General features: G+C 40.8%; 1 protein-coding gene across 1 annotated transcript in view; it reads right to left on the reverse strand.

The window, feature by feature from the left end:
• The window catches only part of LOC311136006 (ephrin-B1-like), a 73,632-nt gene that overhangs the window by 7,749 nt on the left and 47,760 nt on the right, over positions 1-18,123 (reverse strand). The window contains exon 3 of the mRNA XM_084170065.1: positions 6,895-6,987. Coding sequence (XP_084026191.1) covers positions 6,895-6,987 — 93 coding nt within the window. The remainder of the gene's footprint in view (positions 1-6,894; positions 6,988-18,123) is intronic.

The raw sequence follows: 18,123 nt of genomic DNA on the forward strand, positions 1-18,123 counted from the left end.
TGTACAAACAATAGTACGCAAGTATGAACACCATGGGACCACGCAGCCATCATACCGCTCAGGAAGGAGACGCGTTCTATCTCCTAGAGATGAACGTACTTTGGTGCAAAAATTGCAAATCAATCCCAGAACAACAGCAAAGGACCTTGTGAAGATGCTGGAGGAAACAGGTACAAAAGTATCTATATCCACAGTAAAACGAGTCCTATATCGACATAACCTGAAAGGCCGCTCAGCAAGGAAGAAGCCACTGCTCCAAAACCGCCATAAAAAAGCCAGACTACGGTTTACATCTGCACATGGGGACAAAGATCGTACTTTTTGGAGAAATATCCTCTGGTCTAATGAAACAAAAATATAACTGTTTGGCCATAATGACCATCGTTATGTTTGGAGGAAAAAGGGGGTGCTTGCAAGCCGAAGAACACCATCACAACCGTGAAGCGTTTTTTTGTTGTTTTTTTTCTTTTTTTTGTATGGGTGGTCCCGGGTATCGAACCCACTACCTTGGCGTTACAAGCGCCGTGCTCTACCAGCTGAGCTACAGAGGACCACGGATTATGTGGATATATTGAAGCAACATCTCAAGACATCAGTCAGGAGGTTAAAGCTTGGTCGCGAATGGGTCTTCCAAATTGACAATGACCCCAAGCATACTTCCAAAGTTGTGGCAAAATGGCTTAAGGACAACAAAGTCAAGGTATTGGAGTGGCCATCACAAAGCTCTGACCTCAATCCTATCGAAAATTTGTAGGCAGAACTAAAAAAGCGTGTGCGAGCAAGGAGGCCTACAAACCTGACTCAGTTACACCAGCTCTGCCAGGAGGAATGGGACAAAATTCACCCAACTTATTGTGGGAAGCTTGTGGAAGGCTACCTGAAACGTTTGACTCAAGTTAAACAATTTAAAGGCAATGCTACCAAATACTAATTGAGTGTATGTAAACTTCTGACACACTGGGAATGTGATGAAAGAAATAAAAGCTGAAACAAATCATTCTCTCTACTATTATTCTGACATTTCACATTCTTAAAATAAAGTGGTGATCCTAACTGACCTAAGACAGGGAATTTTTACTAGGATTAAATGTCAGGAATTGTGAAAAACTGAGTTTAAATGTATTTGGCTAAGGTGTATGTACATTTCCGACTTCAACTGTATGTGGATTATGTAAAAAAATATTTGTTAGTCTAATGTGATTAATAAGGAGCATCCAAACGCTGCACTTGATACATTTATGAAATTGCTTCTTCCAATTATTGATAAACATGCACCTGTTAAGAAACTGACTGTTAGAACTGTTAAGGCTCCATGGATTGATGAGAAATTGAAAAACTGTATGGTTGAAAGAGATGGGGCAAAAGGAGTCTGGCTGCACACCTGACTGGCTGACTTACTGAATATTGAGAAATTATGTGACTAAACTCAACAAATAGAAGAAGAAACTGTATTATGAAGCCAAGATCAATGATATAAAGAATTATAGAAAAACACTTTGGAGTACTTTAAATGAAATTATGGGCAGAAAGACTAATTCAACTCCATCTTTCATCGAATCAGATGGCTTATTCATCACAAAACCATTTGATGTTGCCAATTATTTTAATGATTACTTCATTGGCAAAGTGGGCAAACTTAGGCAGGAAATGCCAACAACGAACAGTGAGCCATCGTACTCATGCATAAAAAAACGAATAATGAAAGAAAAGCATTGCAAGTTTGAATTTTGTAAAGTTAGTGTGGGAGAGGTGGAAAAATTATTGTTATCGAATCAATAATGACAAACCTCCTGGCATTGGCAACTTATATGGAAAGCTACTGAGGATGGTAGCTGACTCTATAGCCTCTCCTATCTGTCATATCTTTAATCTAAGCCTAGAGGAAAGTCTTTGTACTCAGGCCTGGAGGGAAACCAAAGTCATTCCGCTACCGAAGAGTGGTAAAGCGGCCTTTACTGGTTCTAACAGCAGACCTATCAGCTTACTGCCAGCTCTTGGTAAACTTTTGGAAAAAATTGTGTTTGACCAAATACAATGCTATTTATCTGTAAACAAATTAACAACAGACTTTCAGTATGCTTATAGAGAAGGGCACTCAACATGTACTGCACTGACACAAACGACTGATGAAATTAAGAAGAAGAAGATTATGGGAGCTGTACTGTTAGATTTCAGTGCAGCCTTTGATATTATTGACCATAACCTGTTGTTGAGAAAACTTTTGGCTTTTCAACCCCTGCCATATCGTGGATTCAGAGCTATCTATCTAATAGAACTCAGAGAGTTTTCTTTAATGGAAGCTACTCTAATGTAAAACATGTAAAGTGTGGTGTACCACAGGGCAGCTCTCTAGGCCCTCTACTCTTTTATATTTTTACCAATGACCTGCCACTGGCATTAAACAAAGCATGTGTGTCAATGTATGCTGATGATTCAACCATATACGCACCAGCAACCACAGCTAATGAAGTCACTGAAACCCTTAACAAACAGTTGCAGTCTGTTTTGGAATGGGTGGCCAGTAATAAACTGGTCCTGAACATCTCTAAAACTAAGAGCATTGTATTCGGTACAAATTATTCCCCAAGTTCTAGACCTCAGCTGCATCTGGTAATGAATAGTGTGGCTGTTGAACAAGTTGAGGAGACTAAATTACTTGGTGTTACCATAGATTGTAAACTGTCATGGTCAAAACATATAGATTCAATGGTTGTAAAGATGGGGAGAGGTCTGTCCATAATAAAGAGATGGCCCACTTTTTTGACAACACACTCCACAAAGCAATTCCTGCAGGCTCTAGTTTTATCTTATCTTGATTATTGTCCAGCCATATGGTCAAGTGCTGCAAAGAAATACCTAGTTAAGCTGCAGCTGGCCCAGAAAAGAGTGGCACGTCTTGCTCTTTATTGTAATCAGAGGGCTAATATTAATACTATGCATGCCAGTCTCTCTTGGCTAAAAGTTGAGGAAAGACTGACTGCGTCACTTCTTGTTTTTATAAGAAACATGAATGTGTTGGAAATTACAAATTGTTTGCATAGTCACCTTACATATAGCACTGACACACACACTTACCCCACCAGACATGCCACCAGGGGTCTGTTCACAGTCTCCAGGTCCAAAACAAATTCAAGGAAACGTACAGTACTATACAGAGCCATGAGTGCATGGAACTCCCTTCCATCTTATATAGCGCAAGTGAACAGCAAACCTGGTTTAAAAAAATAAATAAAGCAACACCTCACGGCACAATGCCTCTCCCCCATGTGACCTACTTGTTGTGTGTATGTACTAACATGTATGTGTAATTGATATAATAATATAATATGCCATTTAGCAGACGCTTTTATCCAAAGCGACTTACAGTCATGCGTGCATACATTTTTGTGTATGGGTGGTCCCGGGGATCGAACCCACTACCTTGGCGTTACAAGCGCCGTGCTCTACCAGCTGAGCTACAGAGCGCACACACACACACACACACACACACACACACACACTACATGTTCATGTTTTTAAATGTATGTCAATTGTAAAGTATTTTGTCTCTAATGTCTTTTTCCATTATGTGTCGGACCCCAGTAAGACTAGCTGTCACCATTGGTATCGGCTAATGGGGATCCTAATAAATTTTAACATAAAAAAGTCTATGACCAGAACGTTGTGTGTCTCTTTAGATGTTAACACAATATTTATAATGGCATACTGATATTCATTTTAACAGCTAATTTTAAACCAGCTCATATTGCTGCTACAGTGTGCTATGTATAATTTAAATCAGTGGTTCTCAACTGGCTTTGCCTTGGGACCCAACTTGAACCAGGTTTTCTCAGTCGCAATCCAATACTCGCATCACAATTTCTTTCCCTAAAATGCAATTTGGAAAACTATTTTTTATACTATATTGATAGTAGATGTACCAATTATATGACAAGGGAACAACAGTCCCAAGTTTTTCATTGTCAATAATTCAATTTTGCCCATATTCTTCATGGAGAATGTTAAGCTCTCTGGCTTGAGACCACAAAATCAACCAAATCCGCTAAATAGCGCTGCTAATAACTCTATATTGAAAATACTGTGATTGAAGAAAAATAGTTCAGAGGTTAAATTATCATTTCTACACACGTTCTACCTGATTTTAGTCGCGACCCATTCAAAACCTAATTTGGGTCAAGACCCACCAGCTGAGAATCACTGATCTAAATGGCACCCTCATTTTGTCAGTTTGATTACAGTTAAGAGAACTATTGTGCCAGACGCATTGGTGCTGTGCTGTCTGCTACTGCTGAGTGAGGGTTTCTAATGTGCAGCACAACATATTGGGCTGTCAACAACAACTGAAGAATCTCCACCCCCAAAACAATATCACACATCTTAACATGACAGCTTGTTTAAAAAATAAATTTCACATCCATAGCTATAAATATAAAAGTGGTCAATTCAGCTGAGTTTCAAACATCGATAGGCCTTGCTCTTGCTCATTATACTAACATTGTAAAAGCTTTGGTTGGAAATGAGAGGCCATCAGCCTCCATTTAAACTAACCAGCATACGGTGCCACACCATCTCATTTCATGGGTGAATAGTCATCTGATAATTGCATAAAATTCAATGTTCACACACAAATCAATAAATTAAATATCATAGTGTGCAGTAATCCAAGAGTATGAGGAAGTGCATCAGCTGATTCTGACACAGTCTGTTGTTACATGGCAAAGTCCAACTCTGAAGTCATCCCATTGAAGTTGACATTACAAACTGTTAAGGTAAGGGTTAAGGTTAGGGTTAGGTAAGATATATGGTTAGGGTTAAGGTTAGGTTTATGGTTTAGGGTAGGGACGTCCCAAGGATTCCGGATAGCACTAACCGTTGTTACATATCCAGATATTAGTCATATAATCTTCTCCAATCATTGACATTTTGGTTAACAAATGCATTTTGTTAGAGACAAAGTTCTCTCCATGAAAAAGATGGATATGCATATCATTATTTTTATTTTTACAAAGGGATTAGTACTGTGCTGTATATCATCTTCTAATAATATGTTTGTTCATTGTTTTGTGTGTTGTTTACAATCATCCTTTAGTGACCGTTGTCCTGGATGAGTCAGTGTAATAAAAACAAAGGGACGATACTATTTCCTCATTACTTCATTGTATGTGAACCGTTTCTCTGTGTCCACATTATTTGTGGCAATAGAGTTGCTATGACTCACTGGCTGAAAATAAGACCCAATCCTTCAGCAAACACACAGCTGAATGTACTATGCCCTAGGGTCGGTAACGTCATTGCCCCAAATCATAAAGAAATAAACTGTTGCATTCCAACTGTAACAGCCTGCACGTGACAGCAATGTTAATTACATAGCCTATATAATCTTTTGACTGTTTCCTAGCTCCTATCATAGTGGCGGCAGGTAGCTTCGTGGTTAAGAGCGTTGTACCAGTAACCGAAAGGTCGCTGGTTCTAATCCCCAAGCCGACTAGGTGAAAAATCTGTCGATGTGCCCTTGAGCAAGGCACTTAACCCTAATTGCTCCTGAAAGTCGCTCTGGATAAGAGTGTCTGCTAAATGACCAATTTATTTTTATTTATAGTGGTTACCGTATATTAAACACAGCTTTACGCAAACAAGTCTTGAGAAAGACAAAAGGAATGTCAAGCCAACAATGATTATTATTATCTCAAGTCAGCTATAAAAAATTATCCACAGACTATGTAACAGCCCCTATGTGTAGAATGAGAGTCTTATCGGCCAACCCTCTCTTTGTGGTTTGTTTGTTTTGGATGTGACGGGGACTAGGGCAGGCATTTAGACCGACCCTGACACTCCTTGCATGACGCCAGGCCAAGCAAAGGTATTTTTAGAGACCCAGATGAGTGGGCCAATATACCAGTGAGGGGTTAAGGAGAGGGAGAGTGCATGTGATGATTGATGGTATCTATATGGAGACCTCAGTTTTTTTTCCAGTGGTCTCATCTGTTTTACACGGCTGATGGTGCATGCGGTATACGTCTTTATTCCTTCATCACATTGATTTCTGCTGAAATGGTTTGTGTTGGCCTCGTAATCCACTGTCAACGTGGTAATTTATTGAGACAAATGCGTATACATGTTGCACAGTGTTATTTATCAAGGCTAGTGGGGGCATGCCATGGCAGATTAGACAGCCCACATCACATCAATGTAGAATGCCTGGGAACTCTTGCCCCACTTATCTCAATGCATTCACATTCTGTTAAGGAGCACTTGGAGGCTGCTGCCTCATTTGGATAACAATGTCAACACTTATTTGAGTTTGTGACACTGTGTGAGAGACGAGGTTTAAATACGTTAAAGAGAGTGACAGTGTGTGAGAAACCTGGGCTCTTCAGGCAAAGCAATCTCATTCATCTTAGACCGACAGGCCCTCTAAGTAATAGGACAACAGGTAGCCTGTAACATGCTCTCTGGAATGTCCTGAATATTTTCCACAGCTTTCATTTTTTCATTGTGTGAGTGAGTTATTTTGGTATGTGTGAGAAAGTGTTTCAGTGTGTCTGTCTGTATTTGCACAAGAGCTTTTCTTTGTTTCATCTTTCCCTTCTCAAAAAAGAAAAGTAAAGAATGGAGTGAAATGTGATGTCTGAGGCCCTTATTTTATGAGAGATGAAGTCACTAGACGATTCTCCACACACTGTGAGTAGCGGAGTGGAGTATCCCACTGTAAAAACCCATGCCTGGTTGTCTGGCTATATGAACAATAGCTCATTAAATTCTCCTCGTAATGACAGTTCCCCTAAAAAGCTTTCATTATCACTCATCCATAGTTATATCCTGCCTGGCTCTATTGTGACTGCCTTTTACTGCTTTCTGGCATTCCAGCCAGTCCACATCGAGACGCTTACTTACCCTGGCCCACTTTCATGACGATCTTCATGGAGAGGGTGTTGCAGACCCCTCCTTCCCTGTTCTCCAGGCCCTCCAGGGTCCCATTGGACGTGGCTGTGATGAGAGACAGGAAACAGCATTGGAACATAAATAATAATTACAGCCACTCAGAATTAATGTACGGCTTGATTGTTCATTCATGAAGAGATCTCTATAAATCTCTACATATAGCTATATCACTGGACACTGATGGATGCAATTATTTAAAAGATCATTCAGAAAACTGCACAATGGTTGCTGTCCATGCCTCATAAGATATCATCTAACCACTTGTGCTGAGAAAATAATTTTCTAACCCCCTAATGTAGATACAGGTATATACCTGTTGTTGCTTACAACAGATTTTCATCTTTTAACCGCACATTGGTAATATCCACTCGGGTTGTAGTTTGAGGACCACGTAAATACAAGGCTCTCTATACATTCCTCTTGTGTGTGCTGCTTATATCTAGACACGGGGAATGAAATGGATGATGAAAATGGATGATGAAAAGCCCTTGAGTGGGCTCTCCTCTTACTAAGACATGGCTGTGATAGTAATCTGATCCCAGGGGAATGTGGTGCTTTCAAAACACTGCTGAAATCATACATGTGGAGAGAGGAAGGTGTACACACTGTATAGTCCAACATTTTTATGTGTGGTAATCACATTTTTACCCACCTTCCCACCCTCACTCTCTACCCTCCTCTCCAAAGCTTAAAGAGGTTTTTGTTCTTTCCTTTTTGCTGAAGAAATGTACCAAACATTTGGCAAAGCAAGTTATGCCAGAAGCAATTATGGCGAGCTGCAAATGCCAGGGGCTTAGCTTTCTCTTTCGGCATGTCCTGTAATTAGAGACTGGGTGGCATAGTGGCCTGCAGCCCTTATCTCTGAGGGGTTTTCCTTAAAATCAATTCCCACTGAGGGGAGCTGAGGAGGCTGGGGGACAGGGGAAGCCAATAGGGTCTCTGTCTCCCTGTGTTGCTCCTGTCAGCTCTGCTTCCCAAGGACTTAAGTCACAGAAACGGGGCGCAATTGGCACTCTCTAGGACCAAGGAGTGTGAATATGGATCGGGTTCTAGATAATTCTCTCAGCCCATAGATACGAGGGGGCGGTTTCCATGCCAGTGAAAGCCGGTGCCCCACCCTGCCCCGTTTGATTCTTTTCAGACCTGCTCGTTGGGTATTTTCACCTCCAGAAACCTCCGCTTTTTTCTCCATCTGCTCCATTCTCCTCCTCACAAGGCACTAAAGGAACGGCCACCTTATTAGCTGGTCCAGATTCTCCCCTCATTAAGAGTCATGAATGAGTTGCCATGTAGGAGAGTGTTTGACTAATAAGGTCCCTCTCCAGGAGAATCAAAGCCCCTCTCAGTGGAGCCCAGGCACAATGGCGGTGGGCCGGTGAGAATGGGGCATGTGGCACTGCTCCAGCAGAGGTATCCCACCACACCACTGGCTCAAATCACCAACTGCTCAACAACACAGAATGGGAGGCCTGTGAACCCGATTTCCCTCTTTCTTTCCCACATTTAGTTTTTCATTCTTCAAGGATGCAATTAGAAGACAGAGGACACACAAAACTGAGTTCATTACAAACATTTTGGATTAGCAATTCATTCTTATGGCGTAGCCAGATAGAACAAAAGGAGAATTTGAGTTATTTTGTTTTACAGGCTAAGCTTAAAAGGAGCTTACATTGACGCCAATGTACTAATGAGACCCTGAATATATTGGCAGAAACATTATAATGGAAACGGATTCATTAAGGTAAGGAGCTTGAGAGGTACAGTGAGAAGACAATCTCATTGACTATTGGCCCATGCAGGGATTAAACGTGGAACCTTATCTATCTACAAGCCTTGACCTTAGCTGATTACATTACCTGCCTGTCTCCTTCACATTTCATGCTCTATCATGCAGGGTAATTTCTGTTACTCTCTTTCACTACTACTACCAATTGAGACCTCTCCGTCAGTCGAGAGAGGCCCCAGCAAACTAATGTTGGCTTTAAATAAAAGTGAAAAGCTAACCTTGAATGGTTTGATGGAGCAAGGGAAGAAAACCCCTAGACACAATTCATTAGTATTTTCTGATTGCATTGACCACGAAGTAGACTGAGCATGTTTCTCAGAAACCAACTGTCTCAGACTCAGACATCCTATAGTTGTCCTGTATTCCACAAATAGAACCCTTCACTTGATAGATAAACTTTGAACTAATTTAGTTCAATGGGAATTCTGTCATCAAACATGTGGGATTGTCTTATTAGGTTTAGAGCACTCATGAAGTGAGAATGGATGCGTGAAAAACAATAGCTTACAGCACTTAACCCAAAGAACAAATTGTGTTTTAGTTTTCAGAATGGATCCTTAACACTCTGTTAGTGGAAGGTTGAGGCGGTGAGTGGGAGAGAGCCCTGCTGCCCTGAATGATGTCACAACTATTAAGATGCATAGGCCTGGGAGAGATGCCAGGCTCCGACCGAGTCGTCATGCACAATGTGAGCATGCCACCGTGCCCGCGAGAAGCAGGGCAGAGAGACAGACAGACAACTCTATCCAACAAGGCCTCCAAATATGGCCAAATCTGCTGCCCATCAGAGAAACACTTTGTTAGATTCTAGGAAAGGAAATCACAGCATCACTGAGACAGGATAAGGGAATTATATAACATGCATTGCAGTTGCTATTGTTGTAAACACTGTATACTGTTGTTCACCATTGTAATGAGGAAACTCTTAGTTGGTTCCAGGACTGTCAAGGCCAACCTTTGAACTGGGAAAACATCATTTAACACAGGATATGAAGCAGGGTGTGGGGGCGAGGTCATCAGCAGTCCCATCTCTTCCACAGCTGCTGAAACTGACTTCTGTTTTCAAGTGAACTAGGGGTCACGTTTCACAACTCACGGGGCTCTGAGATGTTGGAAAGATATCTTGCAACAACAATGGTCTCTATCATTCACCTTCAACAAAGGTACTGCACTCGTGCCATGAAACAGAGTCTGGAAAAATAGTAATAGTCATAAAAGAAAATAACAATTCAAGGACAATACTCAAACTATTCCGTTTTGGGGGTACTAGGAAAATGTAGTTTTTTGTCCCTAACTGTACTATAGTGTACCAAAAACATCTTGAGGACATCTTGAGATTTGAACAGATTAGTTTAGGGACTGGGGACACTTCTTGCCTGACAGCCTGTATCGACAAAAAGTTCCCTTCTTATCCAATAGATCAATGATTTAAGTTGATAAAAACACCTCCTGTCCGTTATCTGTAACATTACTAAACTATTGGTATTTTACCACCTCAAATTATCAGGACAAATGTTTATTTATATCCAAAGAATGTGGATCAAATAGTGCATAGTCCAGGTCTGAGAATGATTTACAGTCTACTGCTATAGCTTGTTCAATTCCATTGAGTGAGCTAATGCAAGAGTACAAAAAGTACAGAAAAACCTTTGGTTAGTGCTGCTGAACATTAAAAGTGAAAATAGCATTAGTATGATATCAGAATGTAAATGTATATTTATATGACTGAGATGGGACCCTTTTTTAATATATGGTGCTCAAAATAAAAATGAGTTAGGAGAGGGTGGGGTAAGCTGAGACATTTTTTACATTCAGCATCACTCCATCAAGGGAAATATAGTATACTTTCGAGAAAAAAAAAGATATCTACATATATTTTGGGATGTTGTGTATCCCTTGAAATAATCAGAATTAATGTAAATATTACAGTCTCTTGGCACGACTTACCCCGTGTATGGGGTAAGTTGAGCAGCTGGACAGGGTAAGTTAAGCCACCTACACATTTCTGCACTGAATGAAATATTACCACTACCTTTTTAAAACCATGTCTATCTTTATTTCCAAAACACAATTTTTTTTTTTTACACTTTTAACATAGGCCAGGCCCTGTTGTTACCTCATATCCCAGGCGTAATGCAAGGCATTAGAGAAAACACTTACATTTGCTATTAAACTTTCCATTAGCTCAACCATTGGCTCAACTTACCCCATGGCCATTCGCTCAACTTACCCCAAGGCAAACATTTTGAATACCATAAAACTTCAATTATTACCCCGGGCGTTTATCTGCTTGAATCACTGAACACAACAAGTGCTTATTAGAGACAGGCTTCTATTTGAGCCCTGCGTCTATTTCCTTAATGCACACAGCTTTTGCTCATTTGCATAGTTAATTGTTGAAAACATTTAAATAATTAATTATCATTTACACACTATGTCACTTTTCTTTTGTCTTAGTATGCCTCTATTTTGAAAAAAAAACTACACTTTTCCTTGACAATAATTATTCTCCTCTGACTGAGCATTTTTGTCCATTCTCACTTTTACCACTAGAGGGCGATCTGTTGATTTCTAGGGTTCTGTACTCCTGAAGTTCTTGACTGTTTTTGTGATTGCCAGGTACTGTAGCTAGCAGTCCTCAGCTGTTAGCAACCAATGGCTAGCAGTTTCTTACTGGCGATAGAAACGGATTATTGCAATAATTTTTTCGAGTCATTACTGAATTTGTTTATGTAACAAATCAAACATTAAACCTTGTAAACAGTTCATGGTAATTCATGGTAACCTCGTAACCAAATAATTTAGACCCAACGTTTATTTGAAACAGCCATTTATTTGCTGAAATGTGTGTCGTTGCCCAGCTATTAAAAGTGACAGGCGGCTATTTGAGACTCTGCGTTTAATGGTTTTATTGTATATTAGGCCACACAGCTACAAGGATCCACTTTCATGCTAGGTTTAGGACCTCATATTGAAGCTTATAGAGATCCCAACTGATGTATAAAACAATCTTAAAATGATCTACTTTGGTTTAGATACAAGCATCATGAAACCTCTACCACAATACATTAATTTGACTTGATGAAAATCAGCTTTTTAGACCCAACTTGCTTACCACTTTTTCCATGTGGTTTCTTCCTTCGCAGACCCATGAAATTATGACCTCTTCCCCACTCTCCCCTACTGTATAGCTACCACGAGAAAAGGACACAAGTTATAAAAATCCCCTTCTGTTTGATTCATAGCATTGGTTGTTTGGTTCCTTACCACTGGGGGGAGGGAAGCAACTGGCATTAGCACATAATTAATTTGCCAAGAATATGCTCTATGTGCTTTAGTGTGTTTCTCCGAGGGAGGCTTCTGTCATGACTGTAAAATAAATGGTGTGCCGTTCTAGGTTTTTTCCTTCAGCACCTCTAATTAACTCCAACATGTTTCCTCTTGATTATGGTTTCTGTCTTCGCTCCGAGGACAAAAAGTCCCAGACAAGCATGCATGATCTAGCAGGCTATCATACAGTACTTGTATGTAACTGCAACAGCACAGATACTGTGCTGCTTGTTGGAACATAAGCCAATCTGAAGGGAGACTTATTTACTCATTGTAAGACTGTGGGTGAGGTTATGAAGCAAGACAGTTTGTTATACGGTTGACATTCTCTGTGGTTTGTCCTCATTTAGCCAACAAACAAAATACAGAGAGTATCTCCAAGCTTAACTGTCATTTCAGTTTGTAGGACGCTATGGATGTTCCTCTTTGTGCAGCCAATACCACATCACCACATATACACCAACGCACGCAATCTTTTAAGCAAACACGATTCGTCCAAAAATGGGTCTTCTGTGTGTACTTAGATCAAATAACAAAGACACACTCCAAAAACAAAAAATCATGCAATCCATTTTGAATTCTCAATGTGCTCTGTAGCATGCTTCTATAAAATGCGTAGACAGACACTTCTACACAGTCCTGTACATGTGTTCACTGAGCAATAACATGTACTCATGCATGAATCAACATGTGGCAAGGTCCATCTGTACTGTCATTATTATACATTTGCAAAAATAGCAAAAATTCTTCAATAAATGATGTTTTATTACATTCATTTAGGGTTATTACAGAACTCTCGTGTATACAGGACCACAGGCCCATAATGTTTAGGTTACAACTTCTGTATTCTTTCCTGTAACGTACTGTAACTAATAGTGGCATCTTTGCCCCAAACACCATCTGACATGTTTGAGCTTTGCCCCGTCTGACAGAAACACAGTTAATCTGTTTCAGTGGTGACAGGACCTTCACTAACCCACCACTTTAAAACCTCAGGACAAACGGCCAGGAAAGGCACAGAGAAAACAAAGCAAGCAAACAGTGCAAATCACCTTTAAAAAGCCTTGATGAGTGATAGGCTTAGGGGATAGAATGGGTCGTTGTAAACTCAACTCCCAGATGAGCACTGACAACAGTGTTCCAAGGACTACGCCAGGCAGCCACCCTGACAGAAACTGGAGTGGGATTCAGCATTCTGAGACAAGGACACGGCTACTCTGACCCACATCATACAGACACACAGGGGACACTGGAAACATTGGCAGCTAGCTACTCTGTCCATATAGAAAAACATATGAAAATCTGGAAAAGTAAGAAACTGTGGTATGTTATGCAGATTATAATTATATGCTTGTGAAATGTTGAGAACATTTTGGGCTTACTCTATCTTTAGGGAGAAGCTGGGTTTTGGCCGTGTTTACGGTCAGTAAGATATTAAGATGCAAAAGATTTGGGTTAGGAATGGAAGCAGTTGTTTTAGGGCTTCAATGTGGAGAGTGGCTAAGGCCCAAGGCTGCCCCATCAGATCAGGCACAGTTGACCAGCCTGCTGCCAAATTAAGATGAGGGTCCGGAGGGGAGATTTCAGCGCTGTTGCGAGATTACAGCACACTCAGCTCCGCCAATGATATTAAGGACGACCTTTAAATCCCGGGTGCCAGCTGCACCATGGGAGCTGGGAGTCCCAGACCAGGAAGGGGGAGGAGGGAGGAGATCAGCCCCGCCGCCGCCACCGTCTCCCCGCCTCACATCAGAATGAGACTACAGGCTCACTACTCGACATCAGAACCAAAGCAGGGCTTTGACGGAAATGAAGGGAGACACATTTTTTATTTCTCCCACTGAACCTGTCAGCAGGCTCTGTGAGGGTCCCCATGGCTGCTAAGATGGCTGTAGGTGCATAGAGGGCGCCTGAGAGGGCGCCTGTGTTTGAACAGACATTTAATTGTGGGTTATGAGTGTTGTCTTTCAAGCACATCCGGGAGAGACGTGCTCAATATTTCCACAACAGGGGTTCTGTATGGCTATAAACACTCCAGCGAGGTAACAATAATGAAAAGCCCTCAGATGTGTCTTTTTTTTTATTTTGACAGCAGTCAAGTGAAAATTTAAAAGTCAACATTTACTTCGGTTCCATGTGACTTCATTTATGTATTGGGTAGGTTGTCTGAGCTTGACAGGGACCAGTGAATGACTAGTTTTGCCCAAATCCCCAGTTTAACAGGCATAGCTGTAATTACACACACAGCACAGATCAAAGCTGTAACCCATGTTTAAAGATGATGCACAGGCGCTGTAATTGTTTGCCATTGGTGAGGCGGCGTTTTTGACAGAAATAGTGAGTTGGAGGGACCCCAAAAGACTTGTTCTGGGTAACTCTCTACCACTGTTAACTGAAACCCAAACTCGGGTGCTGCAGAGTGACAGAGGAGACGATGACTCGAAGGCACTTCCTGCAAGCTGGGAGTATTTGATTTCGCTCGAAGGAAACTACAGAGATAATATACAAGCCTTCAAGAGACACCAGAAGGGTTTCATTAGAAAACTACTGAACTCTGGAAACAAACATTTGATACTGCTGAATACAGCTTTCAAAGATCCTTTATTCTCAAGGTCATACTAAAATAGGGATTTACAAGGTTTACAATGGTTGAGAGGGGATGTCATTTTCATTCTTGTCCAAACTGATTCACGTAGTGGGATCAAATAGAATGGGATCAAAACAGTTTCAGAAAGCAATTAAAACAGAAATCTTGATGTGAAATGTTTATTTAACCTATTATTTTCTGTGCACATATTTATCTTTATGCTGCATACTTCCAAACATCATGAAATCCCTCAAATGAAAAATGAAACAACTGATTTTCTTTAAGTAGGCAGAATTTAGGTATGCACAAGAACCTTTGACTTAGGTAGATCTTTCTGTCTTTTGTTTTCCTATAGAAATCTTGGCGCAATGTAGGGATGGAAATGGCATGTTACTTGAATGGTGTAGCCTCACATATCGCTTTTCTTCCAGTCGAGAGAAGCCTGCCAGCATTCCAACACTGGAGCTGAAGCGCTTTAGCGTCTATTCACTCCCCCTCCAATAGGCAGATGTGACATTTAATAAACTGTGGGCCTTTGTAGCTCAGTTTGTAGAGCATGGCGCTTGTAACGCCAGGGTATTGAGTTTGATTCCCGGGACCACCCCTACATAAAATGTATGCACGCATCACTGTAAGTAGCTTTGGATAAAAGTGTCTGCTAAATGCCATATATTATACTGCCAGCTGGATTTTACACTTTCCGAACTCTTTTCCATGGGGACAACTCAAATCCCCCATCCTACTGTATATACAGCATAATTGTAGCACCATGCATCACCACCTCACATCCTGTGAACATACTGCAGTTCATCTTTAGTATAAAAGGTGAGAGTAACATAAAAAAGCCTTCAGATTTGTGTAGCTTTATCATACACCTATATAGCTTGGTACTAACTCGGTCTAGAACACCTACAGTATTTCATCACAAACACACACGTTTGTTTTACTATCCTTATGGAGACCAAACAATTGATTCCCATTAAAAATCCTATTTTCCCTAACCCCTAACCGCTAACCCTAACCTAACCCCTAACACTAACCCTAATTCTAACCCTAGCCCTAAACCTCTAAGCCTAAAATAGCCTTTTTCCTTGTGGAATTTTCCTTGTTTTACTATCGTTGTGAGGACTTCTGGATAGGATAGTAAAAAAAACAAAAAACAAAAAACAAAACAGTGTTAACCACCGATATATGGGTTCTTCAAACATTTGGGTCCTCACTCCTCCTCAGCTACTGTGCTGCAGAGTGTTTGTAATTTGATATTTGAACTCAAGAATTGTCTATGATAGGAAACACATAATAGTGTTATGCGGTCCCCCACCTGGCAGGAGGTTCATTTTTATTTTTCATTTAACTAGGCAAGTCAGTTAAGAACAAATTCTTATTTACAATGACGGCCTACACCGGCGACGCTGGGCCAATTGTGCGCCACCCTATGGGACTCCCAATCACGGCCGGTTGTGATACAGCCTGGAATCCAACCAGGGGGTCTGTAGTGACGCCTCAAGCACTGAGATGCAGTGCCTTAGCCCGAGTGAACCAATAGACTCCACTAATTTCCAAAGACAAATCACAGCCTCCCAGGACTGTGGTCCTGACTATATCCTTATCTTTTATTTATGTTAAAGTGATGGATGTTTAAATGAGAAAAATGGCATCTTAACTTGCTCCCTGTAAAGTCGCACCATCCATTCTGTACAGGATTGACAGCCCTGGGACTAAACAGCCCCCTACAATCCAATTGATGCCAGGAGAATTTATGGATCGGTGCAAACGGTGCAATGAGATAGCAGTGGGACAAACTTTATCAGACCCTTATACACTGACCAAGATGGAGCTGCTCCCAAACTGGTATAAGGAATACATGGTGTAGAACTTAGGACATATTACATGGTTTGGTGGTGTGCATATGTACTTGGTTGTGCTTGTTGGGTGGGCGTGATAGATATGTTTTGTTTCTCTCATTTGGCTTCTCTAATTGTCTTGATGTTTTCTATTTCTAATAAAACTAATTGTCTTTTAAAGGACAAAGTACTTACCACACAAGAGACACTGTAAAAGCAGCTCAACGTGTATTCCCACAGCAGTCTGTACTAGGTCTCTGGAGGCTTCAGAAGTACCACTTAATATTGATTGTCTAACTGTGTGGGTGGTATACAAGCCACTCCTTATCATACAGCCTGAGAAGCCAGGAAACCTGACATGGCTGGTTTTCCAGCACACAGAACACACAAGGAAATTCATGATGAAGCGTATTTTCACAATTATCTCACAGTTATTCTTGTCTGAGTGACTCTGAGGTCTGAGTAAACATATCTCAGCTATCTTCTCCAAGGACATGGTATCATCTACTCTACAGGGATATCTAACACTTTGAATTACTGTTCCAAGTGGGACTCCAGTATATTATGATAACATCAACAGAAACTTCACCTTAAGAAGTTTTACTCATATCAATGATATACAAAACAAATCATGGCTCTTAGCAACATTTCAGCAAAAGTGTTTTCTAAACGACTCTGAGAAGTAGATTGATAGAATGAAAGGCGGAATGCCCACTCAGTGTTTGCTTACAGCTTTATCTCAGATGTCATGAGAAAGGAAGACAAAGACCTGTGGAGAGGCGTTGGACATTTTCAAATTGAGAGCAACTAGCAATATCCATGTTAGCACATCTATTTGTTTTAGAGCATCAATAGAGAGTTTGCTGAGACATCAAAGTCTTGGAGGAAGGCTCGTTAGGAGGATGTTTTGTCTCCACACTCTATTGTTGCTCATAAACAAAGACAAATTACAGTAGATTGGGGCATGCCTGGTTTTCCTCTCTGCGCTCCCTGTCTAAGATGGATCTGACAGTACCAGCACTGACCTTTTCATAGTGCCCTTCTGATTTCATCGACTGAGGCATGGTTAAAGTCAACAGTGACTTGTGAAACCCTAACATATTAAATACTTTCCACAACAACTAATCCTTTGGCCAGGACTGAGATGGATGGTTTAAAAAGAGGAATTTCACATCCAGCTAGAAATCCCATTAGCAGAAACACTTTTCTCTGATTATGATTGCTCTCATTTATCTTAATGATATATAAGTGAACACAACTACTGCAGTAATTTTCAAATTTCAGATCGCAATGAACTGTTATTCAAAATTACATTGGTCCAAAATAGTGAACTGTAGCCTACCATTTATAATCGCGGCACGTGTTCTAAGGCTTCTCCAAGCAATTTTATTTAAATGTTTAAAAATATATATCCAGGTTTGTTGGACAGTTTGATGGAACTCTGCAAGCTTGATCTTACACTGTGAGCTTTCTGAAAGAGCATTGACTTAACTACCCTCTCTCCTCAGCCCCCTGAAAGCAGGAATTGGTGTTAAATTAGCCTTAGTTTCAGCTGTGTATGCACAGGGAGCAGGGGGCGCACTCATTACCCTAAATAACACGCATCATCACTACGTCCCATCATGCCTCACTCT

The sequence above is a fragment of the Coregonus lavaretus genome (assembly GCF_964263955.1).
Source record: "Coregonus lavaretus genome assembly, chromosome: 10".
Classification (NCBI taxonomy): Eukaryota; Metazoa; Chordata; class Actinopteri; order Salmoniformes; family Salmonidae; genus Coregonus; species Coregonus lavaretus.